The following is a 13094-nucleotide window of genomic DNA, read 5'->3' as shown; positions in this document are numbered from 1 at the left end:
CAGTGTACGCATGCCTCAAAGGCGAATTACAGACTTCTCTACGTTTATGGTTAATCACAATTTCAAGGTTAGTCCGTCAGCTAGATGCGTTTCTGCTGCCAATGCTATTTTCAATGACATTTCTTGGTCCACAAGCTGTGGAAATCGTATTGCACATTTCACTGTTTCTTTATGTTTTGTGTTTGTTTTATGTACTTGGCTGTGATTGGCCTTGTTTGGCCGCTGACAGGCACATAAGAAACGAACTGAATTGAACTACTGAAACGCCACTATTGTTATACAGTAAAATAACAAGCAGTGTTGGTTGGCTGGCAATCATTTACTGTTATTACGGGATTTTTGGTCAAAATGCGATAATATTTATGAATCTGTGTGCTGTTATCACGGTCGCTAAAGTATGATGGTCATTTGCTGTTCAAGAATTTTGGAGTTTATGGGATAATATTATATCCGTTTCCATGGTAATACTGTTAAGGGAGGAGTACTATCTTCATGTACTGCAACGCAGAAAAATTGTAATCTCGATATAAAGCCACATTGGAGATAGGAGTACAAGATATCGTATTATATTCTTGAATTGAGCAGAGATAAGTAATTTGGCCTATACTATTTTTATATTACTAATCTGTAAGCATTTCTTGTAGCTCTAATCCAGGCTACGCGTTTCGAATGCTGTGCTGTGACTTCTTTCATTTAGCCACCCTATAGTACCCGACAGACAAAGGACCAGTTCCCAATAGGGAACAGCAGTGTACCCCATCTTACCTGTATCGGTACCAGGAGATACTTTCCCTTAGGTACACGCAACCTGCACAACTAGTGAAGAGATTTTGAGCTTCACAAGGGTTTAACCTCACCAGGATCATGTTTACGCACATTCACTGGGCAGAAACACAAAGTTAAATGGGCGTCCTCTCGTAAAGAACATACTTCAGACTCCCCCATCAATGGATGACAGGGAAGGCATGTATTCTCAAAAAATTTCGATCTGTCCAATGCTTCACGTCACCAATTTTTTTTGTCGTTCACTGGTAATCAATTAAAAGTGACCCGGACAAGTGACAATCATTATCGTCACTGAATCATCTTAAAACTTTGCATACCGTGTAGTGTATTATAAACAGCAACTACAAGATTTCTATTATCATAAATAAACTCTCCCACAACAGAAAATACTACGAGATTTGGAACAACAAGCGTCTCCACAGTCACATCTGTTATCACCAGTAACGGAAGAGACCATCTGGGAGACCAAAACGGAGATTGAAGGATAATATTAAAAAGGATCCTAAAGTGTCAGGGTATGATGTTGCAGACTAGCTTCATCTGACTCTGGGTAAGGTCCAAAGGCAGGTTCTTGTAAACACGGTAATGAAATTTCGATTCCACAGAAAGCAGAATTTCTTGGCCAGCAGAGTGACTACATCACTGGATATAAGAAAAGTTTATGTTCTTGGGTATGCGCTGATGTTCAATGTTAAACTGATTGAAATTTCAAGAGAAGTGGGTGTTGGATGAAAAATGTTATCTATTCCTGTACATTCACTGAAGGATTTTTTCTATAAATTAAGAACGAATGCCGCCAAATCATTCTGATCTCTTGTTGCTGTGCACCAAACAAATAAAAAGATTTAGTACAAAGACCTGCAGCTATCAGTAATAATGAAATCCATGGCTTTTACTGATTGATTTCACAGGTGAATTTAAATGCTAACTGTTTCAGTAATATCCGTAGTAATAAAGTAATTATATCATGAATGTTAATTAAGCGTTAATTTAAAATACATTCCTCATATGTAATGTAAATATACAAATGACTGAAACAAGAAAACATAATATATCAACACACGCTTATCACACAAATGTGTTTCCAGCATTGTGGATTTAGTTATCAAAACTATAAATTAATTTCAGAATAACAAATATCACTGAGAGCTCATTCCCTCCTCAGGATTCTAACATTGTATTAGCGGGCTTGACACTGGCATGTTCAAGGTGTTAAAAAAGAGTAATAATTTTAGTGTGAAGTTGAAAGAAAACAAGAAAACTTCTGAAAAACCTATTGAAAAACTGTCAAACAAACAGATAACAACTATCCACACTGTAAAAAAGTAAAAAGATATAGATGTCCTTCTATATGTCATGTAGGCACTTGGGGGGAGAGGTGGTATAGCTCCTACTAATTCTTAACCTCAGCAATATATAGGGGTGAGTGTGTCAGCATCACACCCTCTACCCCGAGAAAAGGACCCCAGTACCCATCATATAGGAGGCTGGGTGGGCCCCAGAGCCAGTCTGGATGCATAGGGTAGAGGAAAAATCCTCTGCCCCTGTAGGGGAATGAACCCGTCAACCAATCTGCAGTCAGTCACTATACTTACTGAGCTAACCCTGCTACTACTATTCATATTGACTAAACATAAATTGTGGAGGTTCCACTACACATATGAACTGTATTATTGATGAAGATGACTGTCTTTTGGGTTGTTATGCCAAGTAACCTGGTGGAAATACACCAAACATTTCAGAAGCGCTTCTTGCTTCCATTAACAGGATGAGCTACGCTACTTCCACTGTGTTTTTTGGGAGACAATCACTGATGTAAGTATTTCTGAGTAACAAACTTCAATTAAAATCTAATCATGAGGCTTGTTACATTTTATTGTATGCAAGTCACTGCACAATCCTGCAAATACTGGTAATTAAATCTGATGTCCAATAATATTTTTTAGTAATATAGCTGGCATGCATAAATCAAATTTTTATTATGCTGCACTTCTTTACCTTATTTTGCTTTGTTTTTTATCACTACCATTGAAGAGTATAGAGTTGTCCCTAGTGCAGTGATGTTTCTATGTTAGGAGGATGGGGTTGGGAGGAAGATGAGTGCTGCTATCTAGTTGAAAAATTCTGATATATACAGTGTATATAAAATGTCAAAAACAGAAATATCTATACAATGTAAATTAGCAACACTAATCAAATGCAATAGCTTCCAATAGATGACAAAAAGACAGAAGTTTTTGTCTGTTGGCAACAGATGACACTAAGATTCCATATATTGAAATACCAAGTGGAAAAATTAAGGGAAGTTTTTCAGAACAACTCCACCAAATTAATAAGCCATGCTCCATAGCAACTACAAATTCCACACTTAACCATCCACAGAGTGCTTCATATCTTAAACTGCACACATACAAGATGAAAACTGTGCAGGCATTATAAGACAGTGACACTATACACTAGTCTTGTTACTGAGCTTCACGATCTATGTAACAGGATAACAAATTTCATTTTGTCAGAAATACCAGATATGTTTGAATGTACATGGATTGAGAATACTAACTTGATATTATCCATGAAATGAAAGGTGATCATGTGGAAACTGTGTAAAACTGGCATTTTTTCAGAATCTGTGGCAGCAATCAGAATGTAGATATGTTGATTTGTTAACAGTTATTACTCCTTAATTTCACATTATTTTAAGCACACCCTGTGCTATTTCAAATATTGGGTTGTTGTAATCAATACTGGTATCTGATACTTCACACAATTTTTTCAAACTCGTTCTCCACCATTCTAACGTAAAAATATCATTGCACTCAGAATGTAACTCTTCACTACAAGACACAGGATAGACAATATGGCAAAATACAGGTAAAGAAATGCAATACATATAAAAAATTTCATTTAGACATATCAACTACGTTACTAGAACAGAAATATTGTCTTACAAAAATACATATTACAGATTAGACAGATTAACACAAAGCATCACAAAAACTTTGATCAAGATTTCATTAAATATTTCAGTGATTTCAAACATTTTATTTCATGTTATTTTATTGCATATCAAAATAATAACAAATATATGCATGGCTGTGCAGTAAGTCACGTACAAAAAATGTAACAATTCTGATAATTAGATTCTAATCGAAATATGTTGCTTTAAAAATACTGACATCAATGACCAATTTCCAAAAACAAGATTAAATATTGTGTTATTCACCTTATATAGGTGTGTCAAATGACGGCGACTGAATAGAATATAGTGAACACACCAGAATGTTACAATACAAAACTGAATATAAAAGCAGTTTCTTACCTGAGCGAAAGAACTTCTACATTTTGCATACGGCGAAGTAAGCTGACATCTGACAGTTCACTGCCCCTGTAAATATATGAAAAATACATGCTTTTAATTTCACCCATGATCTATAATTTGTGTTGCAAAAGTGTTAACACTCAACGAGCCAAATTCGTACCGAATCCTACGCTCACGACTTTATTCCCGATTTTCAACTTACCAACAATTTAGTTTCCTGATATTTGAAAGATCTGATGCTCTTGTACGAGCAATAACCATCTCTTCTGTTAACCTTGCCATTACGGTTTTACAACCTTCAAACAATCATTGGCAAAGAACACTAGAAATTTAAAACACATTCAGCAACACCAATTCAAATGTGAAACTGTCACCACGTAATATATGAGGCGTCTCGACCAGTAAGAAACATCCGTCAGCACTCTTCGTACTTCTTGCATTGTATTTGAACGACAGGAAACCCGAATAAGTTCAAGTTTCACTTCAAAATTCTGACCATAGATGTCACTACATACCATGTGGCACTTTCATTTGTCAATCAGGCAAGTTCAAGAATGTTTCCAGTTTGCTGTAGGCACATGTGTTACCAATGTAGAATATTACTTTACAAGACTCAATCTGTTTGTGAACGGTTTTAGGAGTACCGCCAATACTTGAAAGAGGTTATGTATCCCATTTAAAGAACTGTGAGCAATTAAAAACTTTTAACAAGTTGCTGTTTTTTTAAGTCATAAAATAATGTCACTCGACTTAGAGGATCTGAGGAGGCAGCTTGAGGAGCAGTTAGAAGTATTGAAGCGCTTCCCAAATGGGCCGAGTTACAGAAGTAAGGAAAAGGTTTATACTTTTTCAGAATATTATATGAATAATCATTACGTACATTTTGTTGTAACTCTTTTTTCGTTCTGCAGGCATTCGCAAGAATCTTGCTAAAATATGTTTGGAATCTGACAGAGAGATGGAAGCCATATTCAATCTGGTTGAATCGCATGCAGTTTCACTTCGCACAAGAACACATTTAAGATATGACCAAGCTAGGTAATGAGAAATAAAATTGTAGAATATAAACCATTTATTTATAAATTAGCTTATTGTGTATATATTATTCTACTTTTGGAATGCAGGTTCAGTGAAGAGGAGTCCAAGCTTGGTTTAAATGGGCTATTGGTAAGGCATGGAGGTGTAAATGAGCATAAAGGAGTTCCTGCTATGTTAGAAAGGCTGTATGAGCTACCTGAAGGTAAAGATAAACATATTATTGGTCTGTCATTGATAATTTTAGTCTGCCTCAGAATACTTCAGCTTGTGAGGCAAGAGAATATTTTACCTTAGCAGTGTATGTTACCTCTGCATTGACAAATGAGTACATCTCTTATTTAGTTTTCTTTTGTTGCCGAGATGTATAGATTTATCTTACTTTGTTAATAGTACACTTTTTAATTAATCTCAGCCACTGGCTGAAGCTAAGCTAGAAGCCATACGATGAAGTATATTACTGACAAAGGACATTCAAAGTTTAGTTCTGGCTAGGAAATGACTATCATGACTTGAGATTTTTCTTTCCTTCATGCTAATTGAGATGATAGTATTTTGTTGAACACTACACAATATACAGGCAGTTTAGTGTCTGTATAGAAAGTATGGAACAAATTTAGCCAGCAGAGTAAGTGTAATCAGAATATACAACTAACACAGAAAATAAGCATCACAGTGTCATGTATCTCAACTGCAGAGTGGACTCTGGTGCAGCTGACATTTGCACATGACCCAGCATCACGATTTACATCTCACACACACCCATTTAAGCATCCGACTCCTCCTGAACTACACATCACAAGATTTGAATGTGGTAAACATGCAAGAAAGCATCCTCCATATTGCATTACAATACCCATCAAGCAGAAATTCAGGACTCTGAAGGCAGAGTTACGAACTATCATTGATGATCACCAGAACCGCCTCAAGTGGGGCCTTCTGACGAATGAGCAGTATTACAGGTTTAAAGGAACTTTGGATATGAGGATGAAGGTAGGTTTACACTTTGTAATTTCATAATATTCAGGAAATATGAGGGTTCAAAGGCACAAGACAGAATAAAGCACAGATATTTTCTCCTCATAATGGACTAGCTTGTCCCGCGCCATAGCCGCACGGTCTGAGGCATCATGCTTCTCACCGGCGATACGGAATGCGCGCTGGTTCGAGTCTCGGGGGAGAAGAAATTTTGTCATGAGCTTTCGACCAGTGTATGGGACCAGTGCCAACCCAGCATCGTGAGGAAATTGGGGAGCTACAATGAGTAGCGTAATCCGGTCAGGAAAGCTAGCAATGGCTGGGGGGTTGTCGTGCTGACCACACGTCACCCTATATCTGGTTGGATGATCGTTCACCTCTGCTTAGGCATGTGAACGTGAGGCCAGCAGCCAGCTAGTCGGCTTTGGCTCTCTGGAGCTGTTATGCCACGGATTTACTTTTTTTTTAGTGGACTAGCTTAATAGTGCATATGTATAGACACTGATCACTCAAGAACTCTGTTGTTAAGATAGTAAATTGTGTGTTCATCCATCACATACATATTCAGTGGGTTGAACATAATGAAAAATTAGAAAAAACATAGTGAACTTCTGTGAATGAATACCTCTAAAGGTGAATTTAAATGTATCTTCCAATCTAGGAAGTAGTTCACATATTCAGAGGTGTGCACTGTGGACAGAATATTAAATGTATTTTTAATACATGCTGTTATATTGGCAGAACGTGGTAACAAGGCTACAGAATGACTGGCTAGGGCACTGGATTAGTCTTCTGGTTGCTCACTACACTGAGCCTGAAAACGAGGACCAAGTTGCATCATTTGTTGACCAGTTGCTGGATGAATATGTGCAGAATGAAGATACCTCACTGTGAGTGCCTAATGAATTGGCTTGTTGACAGAATTTTCTACGAAGATCACTGTACTGTTATATTTTAAATTTTTATCCTTAGCAATTAAAGCGTGGCAGCCATGTGAAATTTGAGGTGGAGGAATGCTAATAACATTTTCAATATAGGAACATCAAATTTTGTATGACAGTTTTAAAAATTATAAACCACTCAGTTCTGAATCTTTTGTTTTCCTGTCTCGTCTAATAATGTCAAGAATAAATCTGTGTTTATGCCCTGTTTCCACACAAAACAAAAATAATGTCAGTATGATAATGCTTTATATGAACATGCTAGCAGAAGATAACATGAAACATCAAATGAACATCATAGCTGAGTGGTTAATTGCAGAAACAAGAATTCTTGTGTTCACATTTAGGCCTGTTCATCTGCCATTGTCACTAAGATTTCTCGTGGTTTTCTTCAGCCCCTTTAGGCCATGAACACTTCCTTCCATTTCCTTTCCAATTTATTTACAATCCTACTGTTCAGTGCTATATAGTTTTAGCAAGTGGCAGCATTATTAATCCTTCAAAGCTGAAACTCATCCAAATAATAATTAATACTTCAGTCCATGCCACAAACAGAACACCTTACTTCACCATTACAAAGATCAACTGCCCAACACTGTTGAAGGAAATAATCCCTATTTTTACACTGAGAATCATATGAAACACAATAAAATAACTCATGATATTCAAATTACAACAAAGTGAAAAGTATTAGGGACTATTATAAGTTGGAAAACCATCTCAATCATCTGTACAGAATTGCTAAATAAATGTATCGGTCATGTTGACTTGCAGACAAAAAGAGCAACATTCTGTGACAACCTGGTCCAGAAGAAACATGTATCTTCTTGCAAAGGCATCAGCCTTCCTGCCAGAATGGGAACTGCGAAAGGGCGTGGCAGACTGTTTGAAGATACCTGTTGCAGCAACCAAGAACCTAACACAGCAGCTCAGTAAACTTCCTGATGCAGTGAGACTCCGGACTACAAGGAGGCACCCAGTCATTCTCCTTCTGGATGAGGTACTTCTAATCTCATAAGGAAATATATTGCTTTCACTTACAGTTAGGTTTTTGGAGAAATATACATACCAGTGTGTGTGTGTGTGTGTGCATGCACATATGTACACAACTTTCTTCCAGTCAGATGGATGTTCTGGTGATAGAGGTTGAAGCAAGATTGCTCACAAATATAACATTTTTATTGCCTCTTTACTAGACAACTGTTGTTCAGACTATGACACAGACATTAGGAATTATTCTGTACATATGCAGAACACCTCTGAAGACCACAAAAGCCCATATTCGAAGGGTTCTGTAGCTCTTTCACCCTGAAGAAGAAGAAGAATGACACAAGGTATGTACCTCTCATATAAATGATTTACATTTAGGGATGTACAATTTAAAATCTGAAGTTTTAGCAAGTTTAGTATTTAGTTTAAATTTATCCATGGAACCTGGGTTTTTTCGTAGAACACAATTTGAAAATCAGTGTGTGTTAAGAATTCACATTTGCTAATTAAAAGTTCACATTTCTCCATAAATTATGCAGAAACTCTGAATCAACAAATAGGTGTAATGTACTTGTGGAAAATGTACCAAGACACAAATATTTGTATTGTAAGTTTCAAATTCTAACCAACCAATAGTTGAGATTAACTTGTGAAAAATACTGTACCATGAAACAAATATTTGGGCTAAGATTCTAAAAGTGTTTGTAAAACCCAAGAAACAACTCATGGATACTTTCTTTTAAAATCCTGCTCTAACAAATACTATTGCCTAAAATATAGGTCAGAGCAATGATGAATTCTGGAAGTCCAAAAAGAGAAAATTGCTTCTATCTTTGAGCATGTATTCAATCTACAGTGCTTAGAGTTAGAAGGAAGATTACATTGGACTTTGGAAATGTCACTGCTCAAACCTAGGAATGATTAAATATTCCATACTACTACCAACATGCACCATATCAAGATCTCATACCAGTTAAACCAAACCTAACTTAACATGCTATCTCCACACTGCAGGAACTAGAACTGTTTCCGTGGGAAATGCTGACTGTCATTCAAGATCATCCCGTGTGCAGAGTACCAAATTTACACATACTGTATGCCCTTTACAAAGGTGAGATTGATTTATGGTGACACAAGCCAGCTTCTAAACTGTAGTGCTTTTTAATACCTTCTTTGCACAAAATGCATGAAGTGAGTGCATACAAAAGAGGTAGTGTTCGTCTGATGTTTTATGCTTGCTGCTTCCAACATCAGAATGATCACCCTGATGATGGAGGCACATCAGTAAACGTTTTCCAAACTACATGGCAGAAACTTCCCAGAAGACAGTCTTGTCTCCATTTGATAATTTATTTAATTTTCAGTTGGGGTGGCGGAACTAACTAATAACCATTTATATTGATACCGTGATTCTCACAAGAAATTTTGAATACTGCTATGAGGATGACCTTCAGTTATGTAGCTTGTACATAAAAACTATTTCAGTGGCTCAAAAAAGATTTTAGAGAATGCATAGAGACATTATTGCTTGTTTTCCCAGGATAAATTAAAACTCAAATTAAAGAGGGATGATACCATTACTTAATAGATGTGACCATGAATATCATTTCAGCCCATGAAGATAATATCTCAGGGGGAAGACTCCAAGTTGATGCAGAATTCGGATACTACATTGTGAATCCTGAGCAGAACTTGCCTCGAAATGAGAGACGCCTTCGTCCATTCCTTACTTCACGAGCTCCTAGTTGGAAGGGTACATTTGGTGTTTTGCCATCTTCTGAACAGTTCAGAGATGTGCTTCAGAACTACAGCATATTCATGTAAGACTGTCAAACAATGCATCCTGACTTCAGATGGCACTGTTGAAAATCTTATATTTCAGGCATTCTCTAGTGCAGTGCACTATAATTACAATAGGTATTAGTCTGTCTACACAATAACTTTTACTAATTATGTCTTATTTTACCACTACATGTTTCAATCATCTTTCAGGATGTAGTTTTCATATTTACAGCATTAAGATCGCCTAATGACTAATATTAGTGTTGATGGTGATCCAGACCATCACCAATATTAATATTAGCCTCCTCTGCAATGTGCACATCAGTTTAATCAGTAATTTCCCAATAATTGTAGGCTCAGTTTAACTTGTGGAGAAAACTCTGGCAAGGAGAATTTCTGCCCGATTAGTGAATTCAAACCAACATTTGTTGACCTCTATTATTATACAATATATTTAAAATACAAGTATAAAATATTAATCTGTATTAAAATTTTCAGTTCAAAAAGTGATGTTTTCAGTCTTGTCTGAAGCAATACATTCTTCACACAAATCTAATTTATTTTTCATATCAGCAGTTGACGTCTTAATTTTAGCTATGCTGGACATGGATCAGGCTCACAGTTCCTGCAGGGGGATGAAATTCAAAAGGTGAAAGTTCAAGCTGTGACCTTCCTCTTTGGGTGTTCAAGTGTCACGAGCAAGGACCTGGGTGGACAAGTAGAGCCTGCTGGAATGTGGCATTTCTATCATATTGCAAGTTGGTAAGTATTTCAGCAGTTAGATGAAGGAGCAAGGATGAATACTCACCTTATCAGTGACAAGCTATATTTATTTATCTTATAATTTATATGACTGTCAACTCCTTACTATAAGCACTGACTAATGAATGATGAATTGGGAAGGGTGTCTACTTAAAGTGCTAACCTTGTATTTGCCTGGAGGGAGTGAGGAAACCAGTAATTAAGGCTAGCTGGTCTCCAGGCCAAGATTTCAGCATTAGGCCTCCTAGACACAAAGTAAGATTGCTGACCACTAGCCCACCTTTTATGGAACCTGAAAGTTCACTGCTGTTTTTGCGTTATCCCACAACTGGACCCTATCCCAAGATGGTGAAACCCAATCTGCCCTCTCACGTTGTTTATTTTCTTTAAGATTCATTTTAATACAGTACTAGTACTGTCCATGCCTAAATCTCCCAAGCAGTACTCTCTTCCCTTCAAATTTTCTGGCTGAAATTCTGTATATATTTCTCACCTCCCCTATATTTGTTACAGGTCATACCTGTATCATCCTTCATTTGACCACCCTAATAATATACACAAAGAGCACAAATTATGATGCTCCACATGTTCAGCTTTTTCCAACTTCCTGTAATTTGTCTCTTAGGTCCAAATGTTCTCTACAGCAACCTGTCCTTACAACACCCCTCAATGTAGGCTTTTCCCTTGAAGTGAGAAGCCGATATAAGACACCAACATTTCGTCAAAATAGATTCAGACAGAGGATGTCAGTACAGAAGCAATGAAACCCACAGAATTGTGAATTTTCATGTTTGTCTCATAACACCTCAAGCAAACAATGTTCAATGTGGTGGAACTGTATCAGTGTTCGTTACAGCTAAACCTCACTAATTTGGACTAGACTTTACTAAACAGAACATTTCTCCAATTTCTTCAAGAAAGACAATACAATTTGGGAGGGACCATCTACATCTGATACAATTTATAGTTACTAATGTTTACCACGCTAATTAAAGTTCACTGTTTAAAGAAACATTATTTTTGTTGTATTATTTAAATTCTTTGGATACTGTAACTGTTTTGAATATAAACATTTTCTATAAAATGTTATTCTTTTCATCATGTGTATTCTAATGCAGAGTTAACACATGTTGCCTGGATTGTAAATCAATTTGCTTGTTCTCATGAACTACAGCTTGAAAATATTTACATATATAAGTAGGTTCTATAAATTAGGCTTTTCATTAATTCAGACTACCCTTTTAGTCTAAATATGTTTTCCGTGTATATGGTAAGTCATTTCATGTAAATCTGCATAAAGACTAATCGATTTTAAGAATATCGCTAATACATTTTATAACACGAAGCGTGCACCATTAAAATCACAGTCCACCTTCCAGCTATCACACTCATTTAAATTATATCCATTTGATACACAATGCCCTGCTTACAGCATGACAGCAGACAAATGCCAAGTATAAATAAATAAAATACTTTTATGTCAACCTTCAGGGTGCATTTGGACTTTCTTTTCTGGATTTTTTATTTGAAAACTGAAGTAAAGAGTAAGGTGAGAAATGTAGCTGACAAATGTGAACCAATCAAAATAATGGTACTGGTGTTTAAAATGCAGATTAAAATAGTAGTTTAACCCTTTTCCATTGTATGTCAATATACAATCAACATTTCTTTTCATTTATCATTATCTTATGTCACTCCCTGCTAAATGCTGTAAACAGACAATTACAGAATGCTCTGTCTGGTGGCTGCCACCATTATACAGACATGATTCAAATGCCTTTAAAAATAGAATGTGATTCAGTATATCAGAGGTATTTAAATGCTTGTATGTACTCACTGCAGAAAATTCTGAGTGTTGTGACTGGAAAGTGTTAAATGTGATCTGGTTCAAAATTAAAATTCAGTGTTATTCCTGGTCATCTCTGAAATGCTTCACAGTCCCATGGTGATTGGCAACCTGTGGGCTGTGACAGATGCTGCATCAGATGCCATAACAGTACATACACTACACACCTGGCTGCCAAGAACACTGGAGATGGTAGCAGATGAAGAGCAGGAGAGAGTGCCACCGAAACCAAATGACATAAGAGACCCAGACGCTCCAGAATTATGGTATCCATATGGTTATAAATGGAAGCAAGAACCCGACTTGCTGTATGCCATCCACCGTGGGCATGCTTCTAATAAACACTACATGGCATCAGCTGCTCTGGTTGCTAGGGGACTTCCAGTTGTCATCAAGGGCAAAGTTGACAAGAGCATGACAGTACAGCATCAAGAACAGGAGAGCCTAATTAATTTGAAATAATTCTTTCCACAATATGTTTTATTTCTACTAAGTTTAAAAAACTGCAATATACATCAAATTTGTTTAAGAACATGGCAATAAAAAGTACCACACTGTATTAGTAAATATATGAGACTAGTTGGCACATTTTTTGAGTTCTCGTGAATTTTCAATAACACTTCTGTACCTCTTACCGTTACTTGTGTGAAGCATA

General features: G+C 36.6%; 2 protein-coding genes across 8 annotated transcripts in view; one reads left to right on the top strand and one right to left on the bottom strand.

Annotated features, from left to right (window-relative positions):
* The window catches only part of LOC110837050 (uncharacterized), a 29865-nt gene extending 25296 nt beyond the window's left edge, over positions 1-4569 (bottom strand). For 3 of the 5 annotated variants that reach the window (XM_022078815.2, XM_022078818.2, XM_022078817.2), the window contains exons 1-2: positions 4308-4569; positions 4106-4171 (exon numbers count right to left, since the gene is read on the bottom strand). In XM_022078815.2, coding sequence (XP_021934507.1) covers positions 4106-4171; positions 4308-4387 — 146 coding nt within the window. In that variant the 5' untranslated portion in view covers positions 4388-4569. The remainder of the gene's footprint in view (positions 1-4105; positions 4172-4307) is intronic. The other 2 variants (XM_022078819.2, XM_022078816.2) reach the window with 1 other exon arrangement.
* Positions 13-13030, top strand: Sse (extra spindle pole bodies like 1, separase). Of its 3 annotated transcripts, XM_022078814.2 has the most exons (11): positions 13-67; positions 1170-1336; positions 5017-5143; positions 5230-5345; positions 5838-6133; positions 6860-7008; positions 7834-8059; positions 9064-9160; positions 9662-9869; positions 10426-10593; positions 12532-13030. In XM_022078814.2, the coding sequence occupies exons 3-11, from the start codon at positions 5064-5066 to the stop codon at positions 12899-12901; spliced, it is 1710 nt and encodes a 569-aa protein (XP_021934506.1). In that variant the 5' UTR covers positions 13-67; positions 1170-1336; positions 5017-5063; the 3' UTR covers positions 12902-13030. The 3 variants fall into 3 exon arrangements, with proteins under 3 accessions (XP_021934506.1, XP_021934504.1, XP_021934503.1); XM_022078812.2 differs by lacking the exon at positions 13-67 and having other exon boundaries at positions 348-1336; XM_022078811.2 differs by lacking the exons at positions 13-67; positions 1170-1336 and adding an exon at positions 4640-4931.
* Positions 13031-13094: the final 64 nt, after the last annotated feature.

Source organism: Zootermopsis nevadensis, unplaced genomic scaffold (assembly GCF_977971745.1).
Source record: "Zootermopsis nevadensis isolate Lab colony 2312 unplaced genomic scaffold, Znev_1.0 Znev_ptg000050l, whole genome shotgun sequence".
Classification (NCBI taxonomy): Eukaryota; Metazoa; Arthropoda; class Insecta; order Blattodea; family Termopsidae; genus Zootermopsis; species Zootermopsis nevadensis.
This window is presented reverse-complemented; position numbering and strand designations above follow the sequence as displayed.